The sequence below is a fragment of the Chamaea fasciata genome, unplaced genomic scaffold (assembly GCF_029207755.1).
Source record: "Chamaea fasciata isolate MVZ Bird 193981 ecotype frontalis unplaced genomic scaffold, bChaFas1.0.hap1 SCAF_8, whole genome shotgun sequence".
Lineage (NCBI taxonomy): Eukaryota > Metazoa > Chordata > Aves > Passeriformes > Sylviidae > Chamaea > Chamaea fasciata.
Genome location: NW_027094093.1, coordinates 24,651,168 through 24,675,904, shown reverse-complemented (window position 1 = coordinate 24,675,904; position 24,737 = coordinate 24,651,168). Strand labels below are relative to the sequence as shown.

General features: G+C 46.6%; 1 protein-coding gene across 2 annotated transcripts in view; it reads left to right on the top strand.

Annotated features, from left to right (window-relative positions):
- IGFBP2 (insulin like growth factor binding protein 2) overlaps positions 1–24,737 on the top strand; it is a 58,964-nt gene that overhangs the window by 11,793 nt on the left and 22,434 nt on the right. Inside the window, exon 1 of one of the 2 annotated variants that reach the window (XM_066190204.1) lies at positions 19,964–21,017. The exons of the other annotated variant lie outside the window; for it this stretch is intronic. Within the exon in view, the coding sequence (XP_066046301.1) occupies positions 20,987–21,017 (31 nt within the window). The 5' untranslated portion in view covers positions 19,964–20,986. Of the gene's footprint in view, positions 1–19,963; positions 21,018–24,737 lie in introns of those variants that run through there. 2 annotated transcript variants of the gene reach the window in all.

Genomic DNA, 24,737 nt, shown 5'->3' with positions numbered 1-24,737 from the left:
CTTAGCTGACAGCCAGCAGTGCACAAATTGGGAATTTATGAAAAGAATACAGAGTGAGCCTTGTGAGGTGGGAACAGTGCTATGGAAACCCATCATGCTGCAGATACTGCTCAGCCCACGATTTCAGGGATTTCCAAAGCACAGCCTGGTGTGCTGGCTGCTCACAGAGGTATCTTCTTTATTTGGTGAGCTGCCCTGACTTCCAACAGTGGGGCTTCAAGTGCTGGGAGAGGCAAACAAACCCACAGTGATGTCTGTGTACCTCAGTCCTGTGTCTTGAGGCTTCAGCTGTGGTGAGAAGGGAGGTCCCATCACTTGGGCTGTGCCCAGTGGAAGCACAGCCCTGCCCAGATCTGTTTTTATCCTTAGTTACAGGGTGTGCTAGGAGGGTTGAGCCTCCGGCTTGGCGTAGTCAGCTGTATCCTGTCCCCTGGAGCTGATCTGCCCTAGCAGAACTAAAATGTCTCAGCTGACCTAAAAAACTGCTTGTAATTGAAATGCAGTGGCCCCCATAAATATTTAACTGAGTCTGTGTTTTGCTGTGCACTTTTTTCTAGTTCCTCTCTTTTGCTTTTCCCTGCCTATGTGTGGATAGTCAACTGAATGCACATCCCCTCCATGGCATCCTGTGATGAAACGGCATTTTTGGCAGTTAAATTATGCATCTTGCTTGTCTTCCATCATCATCGTGTTTGAGAACTGATATCAAGCTCAGTGTTGAGTGGCGTGAATGCTCCTGTGGGAATGTTTACACCCCACTATGGGCTGCCCACTACCATACAAACCAGATTTTGACAAACCTGTGCACAGCCCGCATTAAGATTTTGCAACTCTGCTGCTGAAGCAGTGGACTCCCATCAGATGAGGGAAGTTACCAAAGTTTTGCCCAAGAAATAGCTGTGGATGGATGGGACTTTAAGTTGTGTGGAAGAAAGAGCCTGCAATGCAAGGCCGGCAGCAGCACACTGGGCTGAGCTTCGGAAATCTCTGAAATTGTGACCTGGGCTGGGCTGACTGCCTGACACTAGTACCTGGGGCTTGTGCAAGGTGTGCAGCCTGCCCTGTACTGGAGTAAACCCAGCTGGGCTGCTCTCTTTTCTCTGACTGTGGAAGCATGCACGATGCCTGGAGGACTCATAGACACGGCCTGGCGGGGACTAGGACAGCACAGATGAGGTTGCTCCCATGGTAGAGTCAGGCTGGGGGTGCTTCAAAGCCATCATATGGGGTGACCCATCATCACACCTCAGCCTGGGGCAAATGTGATTTCTCCATTGTGTCAGTGGTCAAGGGCTGCATTTTCAGAGCTGGGGAGATGGTGTTGGTTCCCCTCCGCTCTGAATGCAGCACCGGACCCAATGCAGGGCTGTGCTGCCATCCTCTCCTGGCTGACGTCCTGGAGAGAGTGGAGCTCTGCTGTTCTCAGCTGGGGTCAGACTCTGAGCAGCCTTGGGCCAGAATTACAAGTTTGCCCTTTTCCCAGACAGACATATGCATCTGTTTAAGGCAGCCAAGGCACAGGGTGAGTGAGACTGAATCTCCCTAAAACTGCCCCTGTTTCCCAAGGACCTGACGCAGTGGGATTAGACCCCAGAGTCTGAGCACACATGTGTTGCAATGCTGCCTGGAGGGTGCTTCTGTCCAGGGGCTTTCCTGTGGAGAGACATAGCCGGGAAGCAGAAATAGCAAGTGACTAAATGTCACGGTTACATTCCTGCCATCTGAAAAGAATTCACTATTTTCTTTTGGCTGCAAAAATTAACTTCCCTTTTCTCCTCCCCAAGCGGGTGAGCTGGCTCCCGGTGGCTGTGCCCTCGTGGCGGATGCACAGGACGGTCCAGGTCAGACTGAAAGGAAAACTCTCCTACTGGGGTCTTTTCACTGTTGTGCTTCTTTCTAAAGAAAATGCGCAGGGCTTTTCTTGGCCCTTGTGAAGGCCAAGATGCAGGTCTGTAGCTGGAATAGGATAAGACTGGCCTCATTTGGGAGCTCTTCTGGGTTTTGAGCTGCTTGCTTCCCTTCTGCATCCTGCTGAGCTGTGTGGGGTGGGGGCTGGTGGCTGGCATCCGGCTTTTTGTTATTCATGTAATTAATCTCATTCCTCCCCGACTGTGGTTCTGCAGCCCCCGGGCACAGACTGGCTGTTTGGCCTCTGCTGCACAGTAAAAGCTCCACCTGGGAGTCAAGGAAACTGAGGCAGGTACAGCTGAGTGTGTTGTTCTTGGGCGTGCTTATCCTTTGGTCCTGGAAGATTCAGTAGTGGGACTGTACCTTAGGACAGTAAGTTCCTTAGACTTAACAGCTTGCTAGTTGCTCCAGTGAGGAGCACTACAAAAACGATGACGGCACCACATGTTGCCTAGTTTGAAGATGCCAGGGTGGGAAAAACACTGAAAAGGCTCCAATGCAAAATTCCCTGGGATTTTTTAAAATTTCTTTTAATACTGTTTGCAATAGCAGAAGTATGGATTTTTGTGCGATGAGAGCCTGATGGGTAAGGAATGACTCAGCAGCTGCTCCACCTGGGAGCGAGTCAAGAGCTTGGTTCTTTGACTTGCAAAAGACTTTTGTGGGCCCTCTGGGATCCCCTTAGCGCCAAGAAGAAAATATGCATCATTATACCCATGCTGACCACGTGCATTCAGGGCAGCATGCTCATCCCAGTCTCTCTTACCCTCTTCCTTAGCTGCCTTTTTTTTTTTTTTTTCTTTTTTTTTTTTTCTCTAGAACCCTGTACTTTTTCCCCATTGCATCTTTTCTTTTGGTCAACGACTTGCTTTCTTTCTTCCTCTTGTGTTCTTGCTGCGCTTCTGCCAGCCTCATTTTCTCTCCCCATGCTTGGTCTCATATTTACTTTGCATATTTTCAGCAGGGTGCTAGCAGGATTATTGTGACCTCTCTGGCTCAGTGAGGACCTGCTGAAACCTGCCATTCACTGATCCAGCGACAAGAGCCGTCAAGAAGTGCTCCTGCCAGGTTGGGAGGGTCAGGGCAGAGCTCTGCACAAGCATGTCTGCGAGCTGTGGAGGCGACACTCTGGCTTTGGAGTATGATGGAATCCATGTGTTGGTTCCTGCTTGGGACTGATCCTTTTGGGTTGCCTGCCAAACCATTTGAAAGAAAAACCAAAAGGTAAAACTAAGGTTTTATTCTGGTAACTTCGAAATATTGACATTTCTCCTTGGGAACACAAAGGAACCTCAAAACAAGCTTGCAAAGATATTTCGGGAGACCAGCAGCTAAAGAAGTTCACCATTTGAGCATCTTTAAAGAAAGAAAAAGGAGTGAACATCCACACTCTCAAAAGCAATGCCAAGGAACATGCCACCAGTGACCCAGGGCGTGTGAAAAGTCACCCCAAACTCTTCCTATGCCTGAGAGGTGAACCCAGGCTGTCTGGGCTCCCACACTGTAACACATGGGTTCTGCAAACCGCTGACATTTCAGTTGGCATAAGCAGCTGGTGTTTAGGGGAGAGCCTGGAGGAGCACAGTGATCCCCCTGGGCTCGATGAACCTCCTGAGCAGCATCTGCAGGAGCCAGTGGGATCTCTGGTTCAGTGGGTGTGGAAGACTAGTCCCAGATGGCCAGGCTCTTGGTGGCTTGTGTTGTCATTTCTCTTCCAGTTCTTGCTGAAATTGGGCCATAAACGTACCTCCTTGGTGGAGCTGCTGGCATACAGGCTCCCTCCACCCAACTGGCCCCAGAACTGACCACAGTCTTCTATTTTTTTTCCTTCTAAAAGGACCAAAAAGAAGCCTTGGGTTTGACCATAAGCCAGCCTTTTTGACTTGATTGCTGTTACTGCTGTGGTTAAACCCAAACAAAACCAAAACCTGGAATGTTTTCCGTATGTCCAGTTTTAGTTCCTTTTCTTTTCCAGGTCATCAGCCAAACCAAACAGCCCCAAACACACCCCAGGTGTTTGCACTGTCCTGCTTTTCATGAAAATGCACAGTTCATTTATAAAAATCTGTGCAAGAATTTGGGGTTTTCTACTCGCTCTCTTTCTTAAGGGCATTCTGAGAGAGATCCTCTTCTCTGTTACAGCTATTCTGAGATGTTTTCATCCTGCACTCTCTCTCCAAGGTGGGGCAAGGAGAAGCCATCAAGAAGCTGTGGAAGGAGCAGTGTGACTGAGAACCAAAGTGGACTTTGGAGCAGAGTCCTCCAATGAAGTTTTCCTGGGGGTGATGTCGGCCCTCTGGATGGGTTAAATGTCTGCATCTATAGCCACCCCCTTTCTCCCTTCCTGCAAACTGAACAGGGCTTTCGTGGAAGCCCATCCCAAACCTAGAGCTGGTGGCTTGTAAAGTGGTGCCAGTCCAGTCCTTGGACTGCACTTGGACCAGTGACCATCCACTTTTCAGAGGGTGGGGAGGCCAAGTCCACAAGGAAGGTTTTCCCTGGTTTCAGTGAGTCAAGTGACCATTATGGCATGTAGGCTGAGACATATGTAGACCTTTATGTCTTGGCTCTTTTTCTCCAATTACCTGAGGTGCTGTCTGTCGTCTCAGCATGTAATTCCTCTCTGCTTTGCATCGTAATTCCAGCCGGTGCAAATTGCTCTCCTCCTCCGCTGATATCCGTTCTCTGACTTAGCATTTCTGCTGCCGCTGAGTTCTGGCCTTCCCCCTTTGGGGGCTGGCACCCACCGAGCCCAGCTGAGAATGTGGCCCTTTGTGCCGGAGCTGCTTGCAGGAGCTGGGGAGCTTTGCCTTCCCTGCTGCGAGCCTTTTTGGCTGGAGAACGTGTGCCCTTTCCTGGTGGGGAGGGATTTAGGGGTGAGGGGGAGGTGAGAGCGCTCCTTGTGCTGGAAGAAAAATGATGAATGACTCTCTTGTGCTTCTGAACAAAACCAGGAAATGGGGGGGGGCGGGGGGAGCAAAAAAAAAAAGAGGAAATGAGAAACAGTAAAGAGGCCTCCCCCGCCTTCATATAAGCAATCACTCCACAGCATCTGGAGCCCAGTAAAAGGGCTGTTCCCAGAAGACCTCACACTCGCCAGCCACACAGATCTCCTTTATTGCAGACTCCTGGGGATTGCACCCCCAGCCACGTCCCCTGTGCTGGCCCTGCACCTCAAACCAGCCTAACAAGGGCAAACCAAAGCTCAGTTTCCGTGGCCATGAGCACCAGAGATGGTCGTGTGTGGCTCGGCTGGCAGGGCATGGCCCAGGTCCATCCCTCGGATGTGGTTGTGATGCTGTCGAAGCAACCGGAGCACCTGCACGCTGTTTGTGCTGGCATGCTGCCTGGCACCACCAGGGCACAGACAATTGTGATACTCTTATCTGGTGTGAGATCTGCTGGAGTGGAGTCACCTCTCTGCTCTCTCCCCCAAAACTGTTTTGGATGTATTAGATGCAGTAGGGATGAGCAGAGTGGGTCACTGGCCACTTCAATGTGTGGTTTTAAGCAACCTCCTTTGTTATTTGTTAAAAAATGTATCTGGTAGGAACCTCAATAGGTTAAGTTCTTTCTTTCTGTAACCTTGCTGGAGTTACTAGTTTAACCATTGTGGAAGGGGCTTATTGGCAGTAGGAAAACTGTTCCTAAGTGCAGCTTTAAAATCATAATGCAGGTTTCAGAAACAGAGACCCTGAGAGGAGAGTAGTTCCCACCCATTTTCAGATAGAGGTGATCACAGTTGATCACCAAGCATCTTTTATCATCCCAACCAAAACACTGGGTACTAATTTATTTGTAGTTCTTACTCTGTTGTCTTCATCAAGTCCCCATTGAATTTATATTAGGTGGGAGGGGATTTGGTTGTTAGTTTCTCCTTCCTGGGCTGAGAGGAGCTCTTCTCTTGGATGTAAGTCAGTTAGCTGTCATCCTCCAGTCTGGTGATGGGGGATGTTTCTGATGTGATGTTTGGGTCTTGCCTGGGAATTTTTGGTGTTCAGGGCTCTGTAGCAGAATTTTTTGTCACATAGGTAATGCAGATACTGGGGAACCTCTGTGGTGATCGATGTTTTTGCTTCTTATATCAGGAGGTTATACTTCCACCCAGGCTTTAGCTCAGTGCTTGTTCACCTGCTTGTGTGACCCCATTTTCATTCATACAAATCTGGAGGTTTGAGTGCATTATCAGAAAAATACATTCTCTCTTTTTTTGGGCATGGGAAGAGAAAGTTTTCTGTTGTGAAAAGTTAAATCACCACTTTGGATATTTGTTGCTGTTCTTGAAATCCCCTCTTATCCCCTTGTCAGCAGAAGAGAATCCTTATCCTGTTTCACAAATGCAGTGTCATCGACACATATCTCTGCTTGGCATGTTCCCAAAGGAGCTGCTTCTTGAGGGGCTGAGGAGAGGGATGGCCAGGCTCACACAGGTGCTCACATGGAGGAAAGGCAGAAATTGCAGAGCAGTCACAGACACCCCACTGTTTTACAGAGACACAGGAAATCAGGTTACATCCTTGCAAAGTGGTGCGTTCAGGTTTTCCCTAGGTAGTTAATGCTGAGGTTGGTGGAGATGCTATGGATTTGGGCTATTCCCCTCGGGTAGCCTCCCTGTAAATTGGCTGGACTCAAGAGGAAAAGCAGTATTACTCTTGAGTTTAAAGCAGCTCCTGGAGTTGCTCAGCATCTAGAGGAGTTTGCTGAGAGGGACCGTACTGGAAAAATCCTCAGCTCTTCCCAAAATCCACAGGGGAATCCACCTTTCTGAACTTGCTCTACCTTCGCCCTTGTGCCCTGGGTTTTGGGTGCTTGAAGAGGCGTGTGAGAAGCCAGGCAGGCCTCCACTTTGCACTGCCTGAACCCTGGGGTTAGCTTTGGAGTGACCCCTGAATTGAACAAATTTGGAGGTAGTGGTGAGAAGAGGCACTGTAAGCCTTGCCTGCAAGGTCTGAGCTGTGCTGCTGTGGGCTTAACGAGAGCAATGGTGTGTGTGGCAGGTAGCAAAGATAGATTTTGTGTTTGTGTTGCAGAATGGTCAGGGACTGGGCTGGGAGCTGGTTATTTTTTATTCAGCAGTTATGTGACTAGTCCTTAAAAGAAGGCAGCTTGTGATTCACCCCATGCCTCCTTTTGGCTTTACATGAGCAGTGCTTTTAAAGCAGGGTTCCTGATGGCTGGGGAGGGGAGTGTGCTGAGTCAGCAGCTGTTGCTGCTTCTGGATGAGACCCTGGTCAGGGGTGTGAAGTTTTGGGGATGCCTCAAGCCATTGCAGCCTTCTCTGCTGGCTGCCCCTTGTGAGGGGGGACCTTGTGCTTTTGTTAGTGTAAACCAGCAGCATTTGAGCCTGGTAAATTTATTTTCTCTGGAAGTCACTTGGTTGGAGACCCTGGATCAGTTGACTGGATGAGTTCTGCATTTTGGTCCTGAGCCCTTCAAAGTTAGATGGGCCCACAGAGGGAGAGAAATCTTTGGAATTGTCTTCCTTGGGAAAAGCTCCTCGAGAAGTCTGACTCCTCGGTGGTTTCCATAATACCATGCTGAGGTGTCTGCATGTCCTAATGTCTTACTAATTTGCCAGTGATGATTTTTTTGAGTTATTTTCAACAGGCGCATTGTGCAACTAATGGGCTTTTTATTGGTGGTAAACAAGCCGAGCTAGACAGGAATGCTGCCGAGGCTGGACTGGCAGGCTTGCCTCTCAGTGCTGTAGAAATAACTTGTTCGGGGTTTTTTTTCCTTCAAGAGGGAGACAGAACCTGTGTCTCTCCTGCAGCCTGATGCTCCTACCAGCTTTCCCATGGAAGCAGTGGCAGAGCAGCTGAGGTGCATGCTCTGCACCTCATCACCTGATTTTTAGGTCTAAAACTTCTTTCTGCATTGGTTTAAGGGAGTGTAACCTTTGGTGGGAAGGCAGTGGCTTAGCCCACACACCACAGCTGGCTGGTGCAGGGCCCAATCCTGTGCTGGCCCAGAGAGCAGCTTCCTGCCACGCAGTGCCTGGGATGCTGCAGCTGAATGCACGGAGCTGGTGGGTCTTTGTAGGGGCTGCGGAAAACACCCGGTCTCTTATGGCACTTCTCGTTTGAGGAGGTCGAAACTGTGGACAGGGAGCATTTCCTGACTCCTGGAGGGGGGTGAGGTCAGGTTGGACACCCACAAAGCGTGTGGGCAGCGGCAGGGCCCGGCCGCGCTCCCTGCGGGGCTGGGCCGGGGCTGCCGCCGAGCGCGGAGCCGCGTCTGCCCTCACCGGCCTCGCTCCCTGCGCTGCGTGTGCCACCGCCCTCCAGGATAACCTCAAGTGAAAAGTGTCAGACTTCAGTGGCCAGGAAAAGAGTGCTGACCTATTTTGGACACTTATTTATATTCAAGTTGCTTCTCTCTGTCTTTGTGAAAAAGTTGTTGTGACTCCAATACTTTTCTAAAGTTTTTCCCCTCCCTTAGCTTTTGTTTGTAACAGGATATGATCTAGGACTAACATCTGTATTTTCCAGTAGCCGGAGTAAATGTCTTACTATCTTTTCTTTTTCTTGCTGAAACAACACTTTTACGGGCAAAGCCAGTTTTATAATATAGCCAAGCATTTAGTTGCATTTTGTCTCAATTTTTGCAGGTTCTCCTTTTGTTAAAAGTCTTTACTACAATTCACAATTTTCAGACCAAAATGGAAAAAGTTTGAAGTATGTCACTGCTGTTTCTGATTGTGAAAAGTTATCTAATGTAAAGTCACAAAAATTACAGAAAACAGTTTGGGTGGGTTTTTTTGGTACAGTTTCCTTCTGTCACTTACTGGCTGTATCGCTTTGCTGGAATCATGATCTTCTGAAAGATGTTACTGGTGAAAATGTTTAGGTTTTGTTTGGGTTTTTGTGGGGTTTTTTTTTTGTGTGTGTGTGTGGGGTTTTTTTTGTAGGTTTTTTTTTTGGTACATTTTTGTTCTTTGACAGCTATTAGCTAACTTTGTGTGCTGCAGTTCACAGTTAATTTCTTACGTTTTTTAAAACTGAAACTGTAGTTTCTCTGACAAAATTCTACCATTAGAATAATCATTAAATCTGAACAGCTTGGCCAGGGTAGCTGTGTGCACTGACCCTAGGTAGATACTTGTCGTCCTGTAGATTTTAGGACTTGCAATTCTGTCAACAGTAAGAATCTAAGTTAGATACGTAATCAACAAGAAAAACAAAGGCAAATGCTGTGACTATTCATCATTCCTCCATATAAATGATGGTTGTATTAGTCCATTGTATTCCATAAAGTTTTGTGCTTTAATGTAGGAGGGTTTTATTGTGTATTTTTTTTGTTAGTGTTGTGGTTGGGTTTTTGTTTGTTGGCTTCTATTCTTTTCTCTGTGTGTCTTTAAGACCTTAAAGAGCAAGTGAAAAAACTTGCTTTATGGAAATTGCAAACCCTTTGGCTTCACTAGCTGAGCTCGCAAACTCACTGAACAACACCAACCTTGCACTGAACTAGCTGTGCCCTGTGCAAGTGCATCTACTTGAAGATCATATGCAGCTCCCAGAAGGGCAGTGGGAGCCTTTCCATAATCCTTGCCTGCAGCTGGATTTGACTCAAAGTATATCTGAGAATGATTATGGCAATTTCTTTGTTGAACATAGTTTTGGCGGCTTTTGTGCTGTCACATCTCTGTTCTTTCTTTAATGGCTGACAGGAAATTACCAGTTTGCATGCCCAGACGGACACACAGCCACTTGTATCCCCTGTGTGCACCAAAATGTCTCTGTGCATTGCTGTGGCTGGATGGGATGATCCCACTGCACCATGGCAGAAGGGCTGTGCTGGCTCCCTGGGCTCCCATGGCTGATGGCTCTGTGGCACCAAGTAAAGCATGGTCAGGCTACAGCTGCTGCTGCTGGTGATGTTGGTCCTGTGCAGGGTTTTGGAGAGAAGGACTGGAGTTTTATTTTGCCCTACACACATGTTTTTCTCCAGTGTGCTCACTGTGATGCAGTTTGTGGGTGCTGAGTCTGGGGGTGGTCTTCATCCAAACTCACCAGGGAGTGGAGAGCTGGAGGCAGAGCACTCACGATACATCGAAAAAGAGTGTTTCAGCTTCTGTCAGTGAGAAATATCAGTTGAGGTCCGAGGCTTCTGGTCACGGCCTTGTCCTGAGAAGCTCAGTATTGCCCTTAGAAGGAGTAGAATATGGCATGTCAAGTGAGACCTCCCCATGCTGCATGCCGGGGTTTGGAGTATCAAATGCTCTTTAGCTTTCAGTGGTTTGTTCATGTGTGTCTAAAGTTGTTTCTGATCCTTGTTTGTTAAAAACATTTGTAAAGCTCATCTAAAAGTAGGTTCTGAAGGTAAAATTAGTTCCTACTGCTGCTGGGATCAAAGGAATACAGCAACAGTGTCCTCAGTGGTGTGTGGGTTGGGTTTGGTTGTTCAGACTAGGCCACGGAGAGACCAGACCAGACTATGACCCCTTCAGTGTAAAAGAAATATTTTTTAATATTTTGTGTATGTTCAAATGGACAGCATTTCTTTGCTTTTGGAAGAGCTGTTCTGGGTGACAAAGCACCCTAACAGTAAACATAACAGTGAAATGGTGGGTTCCAGAATAGATGCTTATTTTGTCTCCTGATACCATCCATAAGCTGCTGCAGTGGAGCAATGCTGTTGGCATCTCCTGGTGAAATCTACTGGTGTGCTTTCACATCAGCAAGATAACCAGGAGTTTACTGAATTCATCTGGGATTTGCTGGATTAGGCATGATGAGAGGCTGCTGAGTCTGGAAGCTGAGGGACTCTCAGGAATTAATGATGTGTATATGCTCTGGATTAGTTTTATCTATAGAAGTTTCAATGCAAGACATTTGCTGGGAATTGAAATGCTCCTTGTTCAAAATGAGCAGCATTCTCCCTGCAAATGAGAAGGCAAACTTAAAGGAGGGATGCTCTATATTGAGTTGGCCTACTATGATTTAGCTACTCTATGTGAAACTGAATTCAGATTAAGCTTCCCCTGTGTAAACACGCCAGGTGAGGAATTTTTTTTTTTCTTTTTTTTTTTGTGTCATGAATTGATACAGTAAAGCAGAAGTTGTAAAGGAATCTGCGCTAAGCAGAGGGAATGTCCCTGGAGCTGGCAGCACTGGCAGAGCTGGGGATGGGGAACACTTTGAGGAATGCATAGCACCCTCCACTTCAGTGCTTAGCCCTCTTACATCCTGTCCATGATATATCAGGTATGAAACTACAATTTTCCTATTCTGGACACACATGGAGATGACTGTTACATTTTCCTTGAGTCCATCAAGGATTAGTCCCTTTGCACTTTGGCTTAGTTATCTTCATGATTGCCAGTGGACTTGTGCATTGTGTGGCTTCACCCCTTACACATCAGAGTGTCAGCAGAACAAATTTTTTATAAAGTTACTGGGGAAGACTTATGTTTCCATATTGTCAGTTTCTTGGAGACATTTGGATCCAAAGCTGAGGCTTGAGTGTTCTTTCCCTGTGTTGCTGCTACCGTACTCGTCTCTAAGCAGGAGCACTGATGAAATTACAGTGCACCTCTGATAATGTGCACATATGGCAACTCTCTGAAGTTTCGTATTAATTTTTATTTTTCATGTGGTGAATAATCATGCTCACACATCCAGAGGGTTGAGGAAAGAACAGTAATTGCTGGATATGAATTTCAAAATTCCCTGTGGAAGACTGTCTAATTAGATTTAATGAGCTGGCTGGTGAGCATGCGTGTGCATGTGTGCTTTCACCACCTCTATTGAGCCAGCTGGCCCAGAAGTGCTTATGTGTGTCTGAGGTGAATTGGAGGAGTATGTGGAAGAGATATTTTTGTACTTGGAGAGGGCAGGTTTGAAGCAGACTTCTACCTGCTTTTCTTGTGTGTGCTGTAATGAGGAACTTCCACCATGGAGGTGAAGCATTTGATAATGCAGGTGATAAATTGGAAGTTGCTTTGCTGTCGTTTCAGCTGCTTAAGTGAGGAGGGATGGGAGCAGAGTATCTGTCTCCATCTCTGGAGTTGGTATCCCTTCCTCTGTAATGTACTCCTCAGAGCTGCTGGTGCATGGGGTAGCAGAGCTACAGCAGGTCACACGATGTGTGTCACTGAGCTGCCAGGAGAAGGTTTTGAATTAGCTGGAGGCAAATGGTCACTGGGGCTGGGATTTTGTGAGTGAGGTGGATTACAGCCCTCAGGTTTGAACACTGCTGTGTCTCTGATCTGCTCTGCTGGCTGGTTTCCCACCCCTCCATCACTGGAGATAGCCCTGAGTTGGTTGTGTGCAGTTTGGCTTTTTTGCAGGGGTCATTGTCATGGATCAGTGCTGTTTCCGAGAAGGACCAGTGTGAGTAGAGAGCTGTGCTGAGAGGGTGGCCATTTTAATGAGGGGCTTTCGTGTGGTTTTTTGTCTCTTTTTTTTTTTTTAAATATTAATTAACCTTTGTTTTCTGTCAAGAAAGTTGTCCTGAAGCATGACTTAGCAAGGCAAACATGCCTGGACAAAGGAAGCATTAAGCCTGCACAGAGGGAGGGGAGAGGGCTACACCTCTAATTACTTTGTGTGCATGTAATTTTTTTCCCCTCTGGTGACTGATGGGTCTTGAAAGGACTTGCTGGGGTTGGTGTGTGATTCACCAGGGCAGAGCGTGTTCTGGGCTGAGGCTGCCGGCTGTCTGGCCCTGGGTACCGAGGGCAGGCGATGCCCTTGTGCTGGTGTTGCTCACGCCTGAGTCAGCACTTGTGCAGCGCAGCTGCTCCCCGGCTGGGGGCCAGGTGTGGGATTCGCTGCTCACACCCCAGCCCAGCTGGACAGGAGGATGCAGAGGCTTGGCTCTGCCACGTGAGCACTGTCTGGAGTGGGCTGCTGTGGGAGCATGTTGAGCAACATCTGGTAGGAATGCGGGTGCTCAGAGTCGTCCTTGAGTGGGTGTGAAGCACTGAGCTGCCAAAGTGCTTATGCCAATGAAGGGGCTGGAGAAGGAGGCAGTCCTGAACCCCTTTCACACATCCCTATCCCCAAACAGGGAAAAAGGGATCAGTGCTCTCCCACCCTCCCAATAAACAGCAGCCTACAAACTGCTCAGCCTGCCACCCTTTCCTTTTCTCTGGTCTTCCTGCCTGGTCCTGGAGCCTGTGGTAGGTACAAAGGCTCTCCTGAAAAAAAATGGGACCTGAGATTGCCTAGGTGGGGAGTTAGAGCTCATGATGTTCATGTGGGAAGCAAGGAGAGGGGAACTGAGGTGAAGGAGAAAAATGGGTAATGAGCAGTAGTGGGAGTGGTGTTCAGGGAAGAGGAGGAGAAGCTGAGGCTGTGCAGAAGAAAGGAGGAACTTGTGGAGTGGGCTGCAGTCCTGACCTCAAAGCTGATGGATTAGGAGAGCTTGGCAGAGATTTGGGGATCTGGTTTTAGGCAAATAGTTTAAAATATGTGGAATTCAAGGAGGGAGCTCCAAAGCTAGTGGGCTTGGCTCTTAAAGATCCCACAGGGCAGAATGAATTTTAGTCAGCTTTCTGTAAAGGTTTCCTCTTTCCCACTAGTTTTTGGATCCATTGATCAATTCCCTGCTGGTGGGGTGGTACAGATGTCTGACCAATGATTTTCATCTTCAAAGTTTGGTAAAAATCACTGACCAGACAGAGGAGGAAGGGCCCAGTTAGTGTCCACTTGGAGAAGAAGGCTGCAGCATGGGTTCAACTGGAATATTAGACATCAGGGCATCTGTGTGGGTGCTTCAGGGCCAAGACGCACTCTTTGGCAATACTGCTCCTGAGATGCCTGGCTGTCTTTGGGAAATGGTACACTTTCTGCAACAAAATCATGGAATCATTTAGGTTGGAAAAGGCCCTTGAGATCATTGAGTTCAACTGTAAACCCAGCACTGCTGAGTTCACTACTAAACCATGTCCCTAAGTGCCACATCTTTTAAATACCTTCAGTGGCGATGCCACCACTTCCCAGGGCAGTCCACTCCAATGTTTGGTAACCCTTTCCATGAAGAAATTTTTCCTGATACCAAATCTGAACCTCCCCTGCTACAGCTTAAAGGTATTTTCTTTTGTCCCATTGCTTGTTACAAGAAGGGCCAGAAGGGATTACTGCAGAATTCGATTTGGCATATAGAAAAAGCCTAACCCTGCCATGGCAGTTGAGAGATGCAGGGGATGGGACTGTTTCTGAACTGGGTGGTACAAGATTTGAGTCCTATAATTTTAGATATGGGGTTTCCCTGCTTCTGGGCATGACACTCAGTAACTTAAGTATATCTTACTGTTGGGACTTTTTTCCTGTCCCTTTCTTTTCACCAATTCCTCTTTCCTGATGCTTTCATAAGTCCCAGTGGCTTGCAGAAAATACTTTTCATATCTTCCTACCCCCCTGATGTGCATTTCTTCCATTGTTTTCAGGAATGAAAAATTGTCTCTAGCAAAAGGGAATGAGACTCTTCGCCATTTTGAGCAAATTCTTGTTCTACCAGGGTGGGGAAATCTATCAGGGTCACCTGTTTGGTTGGTTCCACCAGCTCTTCTCTGCTGATAGAAGATTAGCTGCATCTTGTAATTGAGTTTGGTTTTGGGCGTGGTTTTTTTTTTGTTTTTGTTTTTGTTTTTTTTTGGTTTTTTGTTGAAACAACCCCACCAAAAAAACCAAAACCCAAACCACCCATCTGTCTGGTAGTTCTTTCATTAAATGGAGCTGAGGGACTGCAGCAAGCTACCTCTTTTGCAGGAATCTCTTTCGGCTTGAAAGGAATTATTCATGCAGTTACGCAATCCACAATGAATTTTCAATTTGTCACAGCTTTTCCCTGCCTCCTCCCTTTTGTCCACCAGCCCAGCTAGGCTCCTGCTGAGTCTCTTCATTGGCTGACATGCTTTAGCAAGAGTTCTAATGTGTAGGTGCAGTCCTCATCCAGCACCCCTCCATGGAGTGCGGGGCTGCAGTGCTCAGTGAGGTTCTAGATTCTTCCCAGTTTAAGCTCTCACCTTCCGAGAGGAAAGCCATCGTTTTTCATCATGAATTCTTTTCTGAGAGCCTGCAGTTGCTTGGCGTCTTGGCTTTCCTCTCTTCATCTGTGTGGGAAAGCCAAGTGGTTCACATTCCTTGCAGGAAGAAATCTTGGAAGCAGAGGACTATGATCGTCTGCAGTCACAACCTGAAGTGTGATTGAAGTGCACAGGTATTGGGGAAAATCTCAGGAGCCTTCACTTCATGAGTATCAGCTCAGATGGTTGGTATCTGAGCTAATGTTTCATTTTTCTCAGACAATATCAGAGGTGGGTTGGAGGTGTTCACTGCTTATCCTGATGTAGGGAGCTCTGCCACCTGCAACAGGAACCTGAGCTGCTGCTGTCACCGGTTAAATTTTAAAGAGGAGCCTATGTGTGCTGCACATCTGTGGTGGGTTGGTCCTGGCTGGATGCCAGGTGCCTGCTAAAGCTGTTCTATGGCTCCCCTCCTCATCTGGACAGGGGAGAGAAAATAGAAATAAAGGCTTGTGGTTCGAGATAAGAGTAGGGAGCAATCTAGCACCACTGCTGCTCTTGGATCAGGGAATTCATGCATGTGCACCCAGGTGGGATGGCAGAGAACGCTCCTCCTGTCCTCTCCTTCTCCCTGCAGAGCCTGGTGTTTGCAGAGGATTTGCAACAGGAGTATGGGGATGGGGTTGTCCTGCAAAAATGCTGTGGGGCTCCTGAGGTCTCGCCCTCACTGTCACGTGTTGCCCCCTCCCCTCTCCCCAGGGGAGAGTGGATCAATGGGGTGGTCTTCTGCTGAAGGGGCCATGCAGTGGGTGATACTGGGGCAGCACCAGCACATTTAGTGAGACAAATGTTCGTGGGATGTGGATTTTCATTTTACTCCTCCCATTCAACACTCTGTTTGGATCAGTGGTAGGGATTACAGCTGATAAAGCTAGCTGTTGCCATTAACAAAAGCATTTGCTTTCAAATCACTAAGAGCTCCAGCAGAGAAAATAATACAAATTCACTTGCTGTTCATGTTTCCAGGGTGTTCATGCCTTGGAGATGCACCAAGATGGTGGAATAAGAAGCTATAAGGGAGGGTAGTACACTCCTGGGACTGTGATCAGGACTATGAAGATCTATTCACAAAAAATATAAACCAAAATAGAACAAACCAAACCAACACTTCCCTGAAGACCACTTTTGCTACTCTCCCTTGGTGCAGCCCTGAGTTGAACCTGACACCCCCATCCTTCTCTGTGCTGATTTGTGTTACTAATTTCTCTTGCTGCAACAAGTGTTAAACCCCAGCTGCTAAGCAGCAGGTCTGGGCTGTGTTTCAACCCCGTCCTCTTTCCCAGGAGCTGTTGATATGCCTGTGCATGCACCCTTCATGCTGTGTCCTCCATCCTGACACAGCTTTTTCCTTTCCTCTCCCTCTCTCATTTTTTGAAGGGCTCAGGCTGGGGGTGTGATGTTTGGATGGGGATTTTTTAGGGATATATCTGCCTTGACAATGTTCCTTGACAGCTGTCCCAACCTGAACAGAGCAGAAAACTTGTGAAATATTTGAATTACTGACTAGTTTGATGGTCTCCTGGGTAATGGGGCACAGGGGCAAATCTTGCTACTGGCAGACATTGGAGTTGGAAGGAGTTCTTTGCTGCAGAGGGTACCCCTGAATTCCTACTTGTGGTGAGGCCAGCCCAGCTAGCCAGAAGGGTCCCCTGGGCCTGCTGTATTTCGTTTGGTTCTTAAAATTACTTCAAGTGAATTCAAACTTCATTTCTCCTGCTTGATCCAACCCTCTCCCTGGGTTTCCTCCATGTGTGATGTGCTGGAGTCATGGAGATGTGGGAACACCTCCAAGCCTGGATGGTGTCTGGAGCAGAACATGCCATTCCTGTGTGTGGGGCTGCTGTGGGGTGCCACGCTGAACGCACAGGGGCCGCATCCCCTGGCTCCCCCTGTGCAGCAGCTGGAGGCAGGTGCTGAGCAAGCCTTACCTGCAGCCTTTGCAAGGTGAGCAGCTTGGCTTTGTGCTTTCCTGTGGGCTGCTCCATAACATGTCTGTCCCTGCTTGTTTGTGCCACCGCCTGAGCCCCGGGGATGGGGAGGGCAGGATCCCCTGTGCTGCTCCAGGACCTGGCACCAGAGCTCTCTATGTCCCCGCTCGGTGCAGGCCAATGCATGCATGTGTTTTACAAGGCTGAGTTCACTGTACCCGTTCTTTGTCTCTCCCCCACCCCTTAAAACCTCCAAATCTTACTTTTTTTTTTTTTTTTTAAATTCCTATCATGTGTATGCACACGTCATGCATCCAGAGCATCTCTGATGGCAAAGTGCAGATCTTCCCCTTTAACACCGCTACACTGTGCCATGCCATATTAACTCTGTTCAGAGGGCATCTGGGCAGTAGAGTGCAAACATGGTCCTTGTTTGGCTCTTGCACTCAGTAAAGACTTCTCTTTCTTGCTTTAAAGCAATGCACTGGCTGTCCCATTTTGAGCCTGGCTTTCTTCCAAACGAGCCTGTGTGTGGGCACGTGTGGATTATCTTTGTCTCTATGGCTACCCTGAAAACTTTTGAACCGGAAAATTCAGTGGAGGGATTGAGCTCTAAGATACTGGTTTCCTATGGCTTTTATGGAAATAGTTGCTGGGTGGTAGGACTGTACCTTGTTCCTGTCTTCTAAGGGGTTGAAGCAGAAACTCAGCCAGTGTTAGACATCAGAGAACCAACAATGTACTCACAAGCACACTCTCAGGAAAGATACATAAAACTCCTTAAAAAACAAGCTTTGTTAGTTATATCACTCAAGTGTATTAATATTAATTAGGTCATTTAACTAATTACCTGTTCATCTGTATGTAAGGGGCAATTGATAGCTTACTGATGGGTCCCAGCTGGAAACTGTAGAGCATGAGAAACAGACCTTGAGAGTCACGTGTGGGCAAGAGGGGGTTGATTATCACTTCCAAGAGCTCTTGTTTGCTAGGGCTTTAAATCATTTTGGCAATGCTTGAGGTTTCATGTGGAATGGAGGAGTTCTGTCTCTGATGAGGGTTAAACACATGGTTTTTAAAAGAGCATTAATGCATGTAAGCTATTCACTGGTGCATGCTTGCTAAGAGCTGCTGTCAACATTATGAGATGCTAACAAGTAACAGCACTTACAAATATCATCATCATCCTTATGTTTTGTCTCTTTTCAGGCACCTCCCCAGCTGGGGATTCAAAGATGTTTCTAATTAGTCACTGTTTCAGGATCTGGGAGATGAGAGTTGCTGAGGCTCTGTTGCAGAGATGTCTATATTCTGTCCCTCCCTGGATCTTATTCCAGGATGAGCATTGTCTTTTCTCCCCTCATGAAGGTCACACACTCTACAGTGAGTGTAAGGAGATAAAGCAGGGGACACTGGAAGGGGAACCTTGTGTTGTTTCCTGTGGGCTTTAGGTCTCTTAGAATGGAGACAATCACTGAGGATTTACTGGCTTGTCCTGCACCATGACATTAGGATGTGCCAAGTGCTTTTTCTTCCTCTGCCTTGTCCAGTTGCAATGCCAAGCAGATACTGTTTTGCACCAGTAGGTTTTCCAGCCCAACTGTGTCTCTGGGTGTTTTCATGCTAGGCTGGACAAGATTTGGTGGTGAGCAAATGTGTAGTCACTTGTCAGTCTCCCTAGACTGACTGTGGGAGTCAGGTCCCATGAGTGATTTTTTCAGTGTGCTTTTTTAAACATAAGTGGTGACATTTCCCATGTTACATTCATCTCATGCCTGGTATAATAATCTTTGGAGCCTTTCAAACTGTTTGTTACTCATTTAATGAAAATTGGCAGAGATGCCAATTTTTTTGTACATAAAATACTACAAATTTGATGTTGGAAAACCAAATGGAAAGAATTCATCCATGCCAGTCCCCTGAACAGACAACCTCCAAGTTCTGCTCCCTAGAGAACCTTCCAGTCCATTGTCATTTTGGGCAGAAGATATGTTCAAACTGGCCTCATCCTCCCCCTAGTTCAAGAATATTTTGGTCGAAATCTTGGCATTTTAATGCAATTGTTCCTTTCTGGCTTGTTCAGCCTTTTCTTTCCTATTGTTTGCAACCTCCTGAAAGCTGTTGCTTACACCCCTGGCAGGTTTATGGCTGTCAGACTTTCCTGATTCCTTCCTCAGCTCCCTGAGTCCAGTTCCATTTCTCCAAGTGTTTTTTTGATAATGCAGCACAACACAACCCTCAAGTTCAGACTAAGCTGCCACAGAAAGTGCAGTCCCCAGAGGTTCCATGTTGGAATTTTGATGGAATGTGTTCGAGCTACTGCTTTTTTTCAGTCAGACTGTAAGGAAGAACAGGGTCACAAGTTAATGTTGCTCTCAGAAGGTACAATAAAGGCTTGGTCTGAGATGAGGAAACAAAGAGGGGGAAGTGTGTCCTTACCTGAAACGAGAGTTGCTGTTGCTCAAAGCAAGGAGTGAAATAACATTAAATATAATTGATCGTGTGGCATAAGTGGTGGAGACAAGGCAAGGACGTAGCTGCCTCTGGACAGCTGCACATGAACAAGCAGCTGTCTTGGGAAGAACTTCATCTGCCCTGGGAAGAAACTGCTGTGGATGGGAACTGGTTAGGGCAGGTCTACTTCAGCACAAAGTTGCATTGTGCAGTCTTTTTTCCCTCCCCTTAGGCCATCTGGGGATTTTCTGGCTGGTCCTGTCCATGCTGCTTTTTCTGGGTGCTTGAGAGATCTCTAATAGGTGCTTGTGAACAGCTGTGGGGGATGAGCATCAGGCTGGCCTAGCTGATTAAGGGAAAATGGGTTCAGAGCAAATTAGGTGATCTGGGGGCATTAACTGGTGGAAGAGGAGGATAGGATTTTTCCTTTTCATTGCAGCAGCCTTCTGAAGGTGTGCTAGGATCTGGGGAGATAGGTAAATGGCAGCTGTATTCATGGAAGTACTGAAATAAGATTCTCACTGCTCTTGGCAAGAGTCCTTTGCCCTGCTGTGTTGCCTTAGCAAGGCACACTCATCTTCCAGTTATTAGTCATTCGCTTGTTACTTCATTTTGTGGAGGAGATTATAACCAGCTGAGGCGATATGGCAACGTGAGAGACCAGGCTGCTGTCTTAAACTGCTGTATTGTCCCTTTGTCTTTGCTTTGTCCTCCTTCCAGACCCATGGCCATCCAGACCATACAATGGAGAGCAGGCACCAAGAGCATTCCTTAGGGTGGGAGGAGCAGACAGTTTGGATTTTTCCAAGTCAAGTTGCCCAACACTGGAGTTATGTTATTCACCGTGGAACAAACAAGGACTAAGCATTGTGATGGTGCAGTGTTGATTTCAGAGAATTTATAAACTGTGATGAATTTATGGAGAGCAAAGGCTCAGGGCTGGAGGACTTCATCATGTGGCTGCTTTTTGCAGCCTTTGAATCAACCAGGCCTCCGGAGGTTCAGCAAGAGCAGGTGGATTTGAGGGAGCTCAGCTTCAGCTTCTGAACCTGAACATCCATATTACCTAATCCAGTCATGAAGCAGTGAGATTAGGGGTGCTCACCCTTTCCCTTGGAGCCTGAGCGTTGTTCTTTGATGAAAAAGTCTTTAGAAGACAAGATTATCTCTAAATCAGCCTGTTCAGCAAACTGTATACTGGGACTCTGTTGTCCTGGAGGGACCTCAGGTCAACATGCTTATTTTAAGTGATAACAATAGCATTTGATCAAGTGGCTCAGGTGAAGAGTTAGATTCATCACTTCCAGAAGACCTTTGCTCCCAGGGTTTTTCGGTTCCTTCAGGACCAAATCTTGGCTCTTCTGAAGCTGTTCACTGACTGGGAGCAGCATTCTCCCTATGAATGAATAGCTTATTAATGCCTGATGTTTCTTAAGGGCAAGTTGGAGACTACTGTTGCCTCTTACATGCCTGGGCTCACATGTGTTTTGGCACGTACACTTCTTTGATATGAGAAAATGCAAATCACTTCTGCAAAGTTGCTGATTCTTGGTGTATGAGGGAGGGAGGAAGGGAAAAGAAAGAGATGCACCTAAATCTTTCCTGAAATTTTCAAGTTCGAGGAGTGTCCAACCTCTGCCAGGCTTGGTAATCACGGTGCCTGATGCCAAGCAAGAATAGGAATTTTTCAGCAGGTAAGAAGGTAACAAGAGGTGAACTGTGTTTGGTGCTGTGGGGAAACATCTGTGTTCTCCCCACTCACCCTGCTGTGTGGTCCAGAGGGGGGCTGTGTCAGGGTAACTGTTCAGAGGTGGTTGTCTGTATCTCCTGCGTTTCTGCATGGGGTCAGTTTTGCTTAGTCTGCATGGCCTGAAGAAAAAAAAATCAAGTCAAATGCATGACTCAGGATTATTGACTGGGGTTATCTTAGTTTCGGCAGCTGCAATGCATGAGGTTTTTTGTGAAGAGGCAATTTTTGGAGCAAGGCAGGTGAGGTAATTACCACAATCCTTTTTTTTGGATTTTGCTGAACGCCTCCAGCCTTTGCAGGGCTAAAGAGAGAAAGAATTCAGAGTTTCCCCCAATCCTCTGCCCCGTCTTACTTTAACCTGTATGTTCAGTGGTAATAGCATGGCATAATAAAGGGGAATTATTTATGTGGCCCTAAAAGGACAGTCAGAGCAAGGGACTTGCACCTAAATGTCTGTCCATTTTAGCTATGTGGCTGTCCTTGCCATAGTTACAAGGATTTTTCCCTATCTGCTGGCTTGACACTTACAATCATTCTGTCAAGGATGGGATTTTTATGGTCCCCTTTTTATAGATGTGAACTGCTGGATAGAGTGATAAAATTATTTCCTCAAGGTCTCTTAAGGATCAAGAAGCAGGGTAGGAGGGCTCGATTCCAATTCTCTTGAATCCTAGTTCATGAACTTGGCTCTGAGACTGTTTATGGGACCTTCCTGGTGTCAGGATTGACTTCCCTGAAGTCAGCTGTATTGTACCACCATAAATTACCTTAAGCAGATTATGGCCAGGGCCACATTACTTGCTTTCAAGGACTTCACTGTGAAACAGAGCACACAAAAATTGGAGTGGGATCAGGAACAAAGAAAGTACTGAAGACAAAACTCTTTGGTCGGTCCCACAGTCAGTAACAGAATGGGCACTGAGACTTTCTTAGTCTACCAGAATCCATTTTTGTCTTAGTCTAATTCATCCTCTTTCATTTGCATTTCCCCTTTTTTTGCCTAACATTGGTTTTGTTGAAGAAATGTGCCAGGCCCTGTGACATCCATGACAAGGCCATTCACAGTCCCTCATGTTGAGCCAACACTACTGACTCCATCTCAAACAGACCAAAGATGAGGCCACAATTAGTGGACTTAAATGTTCTGCAGTGGCAGGGTTTTGTGGTGGTGTTTTTCTGTGATGGTGTGTTTTATTTTCTTTGGTAGTATCTTCAGAAAGAGGGAAGGTCAGGGTGGCTGTGATCAGAAGTCAAGGACCCAGAACTGATGATACCAGAAGCACTGGCACGTAGCCTATATGGACTGGTACTGGTGCTGTCCTAGCTGTAGCAGTGTAAAGACGAGAAAGGCAACATCTGTGGGGAAGGTGGAATTAAAAATGAAAATTAAGAAAAGGAAGGAAATTCTGTGGGGTGGCAATAGTCGTGTGAATAAATGTCTCTGTAATGTTATTGGAAAGATCAAAGTTTCCAAAATAATATTGCTGTGGGAACTTAGGAATGTATCTTAATATCTAGGAATACACATTGGCAAACACATTTTATTAATAAGGTAAGACATAAATATGCCTGCATGTGGTAGCCCAGATTTTTTCATTAAATAGAGCACCAGCTAATGGAGGTGCTATTTTAGGTTTTGTTTTGGTAACAAGTGTTGATATTAAGAGGGCCTGATTGTACAGAGGAATGTTGGACCCAGTGTTCATAAAATGGATTCCTTTTAAATTAGATAGAAACCTAAACAAAAGTAGATCTGGAACTAGGATACTTGTCTTTGAAAGGGCAAACTTTGAAAAATGAAAAAACCTGGTGGCTGAAGTCATCCGTGCAGAGAATGGTGAATGCAGAGGATACGGAGCCTCTAATTCAAAATGCAGAAACTATCTGGACCAGGGGTCCTAAGCAGAGAAGGAAAACAGGGCAGGAAAGGGCTCCTTGCTGAAAGCTGGTGAATAGCTACCTTAAAAAGGATAGCTGGGATTAAACAGAGTCAGTAAGGAATGGAAAAAAAAGACTAATTGGCAAAAAAGCAATGTCTTAGAGGTCAGGAAGGGTAGGGATAAAATGAGATTTGCCAAAAGTCACGCTGCGTTAGGTTTGGCAAAAGAAATTAAAACAAATAGCAACTGGTTTCTCAGCTACATAAATAAAATTAGACTTGAAGCTGCTGTGCAGCAAGGACTAACTGGATGATCAAAGATGATGTAGGTATGGATCCATTATTAACCAAATTTTGCTTCATTGTTAAATGCAGTTGGAGGGGATGAGGACATGGAAATCTTAGAAACTGAGGCTTAAAACTAAAAGTCAAAGAATCAAATAGATTGAAATCAGTCAGAGGGCAGGAGCACCAGCCCTGGTTGAAACTGTAGGTGTGAAGATGTTGAATACTTGTGGTTGCACTGTTAGGCCCATTGCTATGAAGAGAGAAAGCCCAGACAAACCCTTTCTGATCAATAATGTGGATGGTTGAGAGGGTCAGAAGTGGAATAAAGCTGAATAGAAGAGAGTGCTGGGATGGGCAGTGAAAGACCAGGCTGAAGACATTGATGAATGGGACTTTTGCTAGTGAAACCCACCAGTGGACAGTTAAGACCTGTGTGTGTTAATTGATCCCAGGGTGAGGGGGGACTTCCATGCGGCTTTGAAGAAACCATCCTGGCTCACCCTGTATCCCTAGAGAAGTGTCCCATGGGGAGGGAAGCGTTAACCCCCTGGAAAGCAGCTGGCAAACCCTCAGCAGCAGTCATGAGCCTGAAAAATGGATGTAGGCAGGCACAGGTGCAGGGAAGAGCTCCAGGGGAATGGGAGCGTGTGCCACAGGGAGGACTTGGCTGCTCTGCAGAGTTATAGGAGGCAAACAAAGACGGGGAGGGGAAAGAGCACTGAGAGGGAGAAAATAGTGTTGTCACGAGGATGTCATACCATAACTCAGCCCTAATAATACCCTGTCTAGAAAATACGGTATCTCCTCCTGGCTGGAGCACTGTCTTTCTAGGATGACATCTCCAGGTGATACCTCAAGGGCAGGGCAGGTAGTTTTCTGCTCCCAGGGAGGCTGCTGTGATGTGTCTGATGGCGAGTCTCATGTCCAGTGGTTCAGGAGGCCCTTGCACTAATCATCCCAGGGGGGACTTTTTTTCCTTAAACAATTAATTTTCTAAAATGTTTTAGTTCTTCTCATGAGCCCAGCAGGTTTTGTCAACACACAGGACATAGTGCTGACCCTCCCATGCTAATGCTCTTTCAGTTTGGCAGAGGGCAGGTTTTGCTATGGGAGAGTGATTGTTAAAGATCAGTGTGACCAAATCCAAAATAAAATTGTGCTCAAAAGAGTTTGGGGTTTAATTCACAGTACAGTTGGATTTAGGCTAAAGCAGCATTCCTGTTTCACAAAAAGTTTTACTGTACTGAATTTTCAAAGGGAATGATTTTGTTGTTGTTGTTAATACTGGTTTTTAGGTGTGGGTCCCTGGTCTGCCTGGGTTTTTTAAAATTGATTTTATTTTAAATTGTAGAGAACCAAGTGGCATGACATTCTCTGACCTAAAGCAAGTTTTCATCTATTTATTTATTTACTGAGATTTTATTGCTCAGCATTTCAGAGTAGCAGAAGTGTCCCATGTGTTTGTTTTCTTTAGGCCCTTGAGTTTACTCTGCAGCC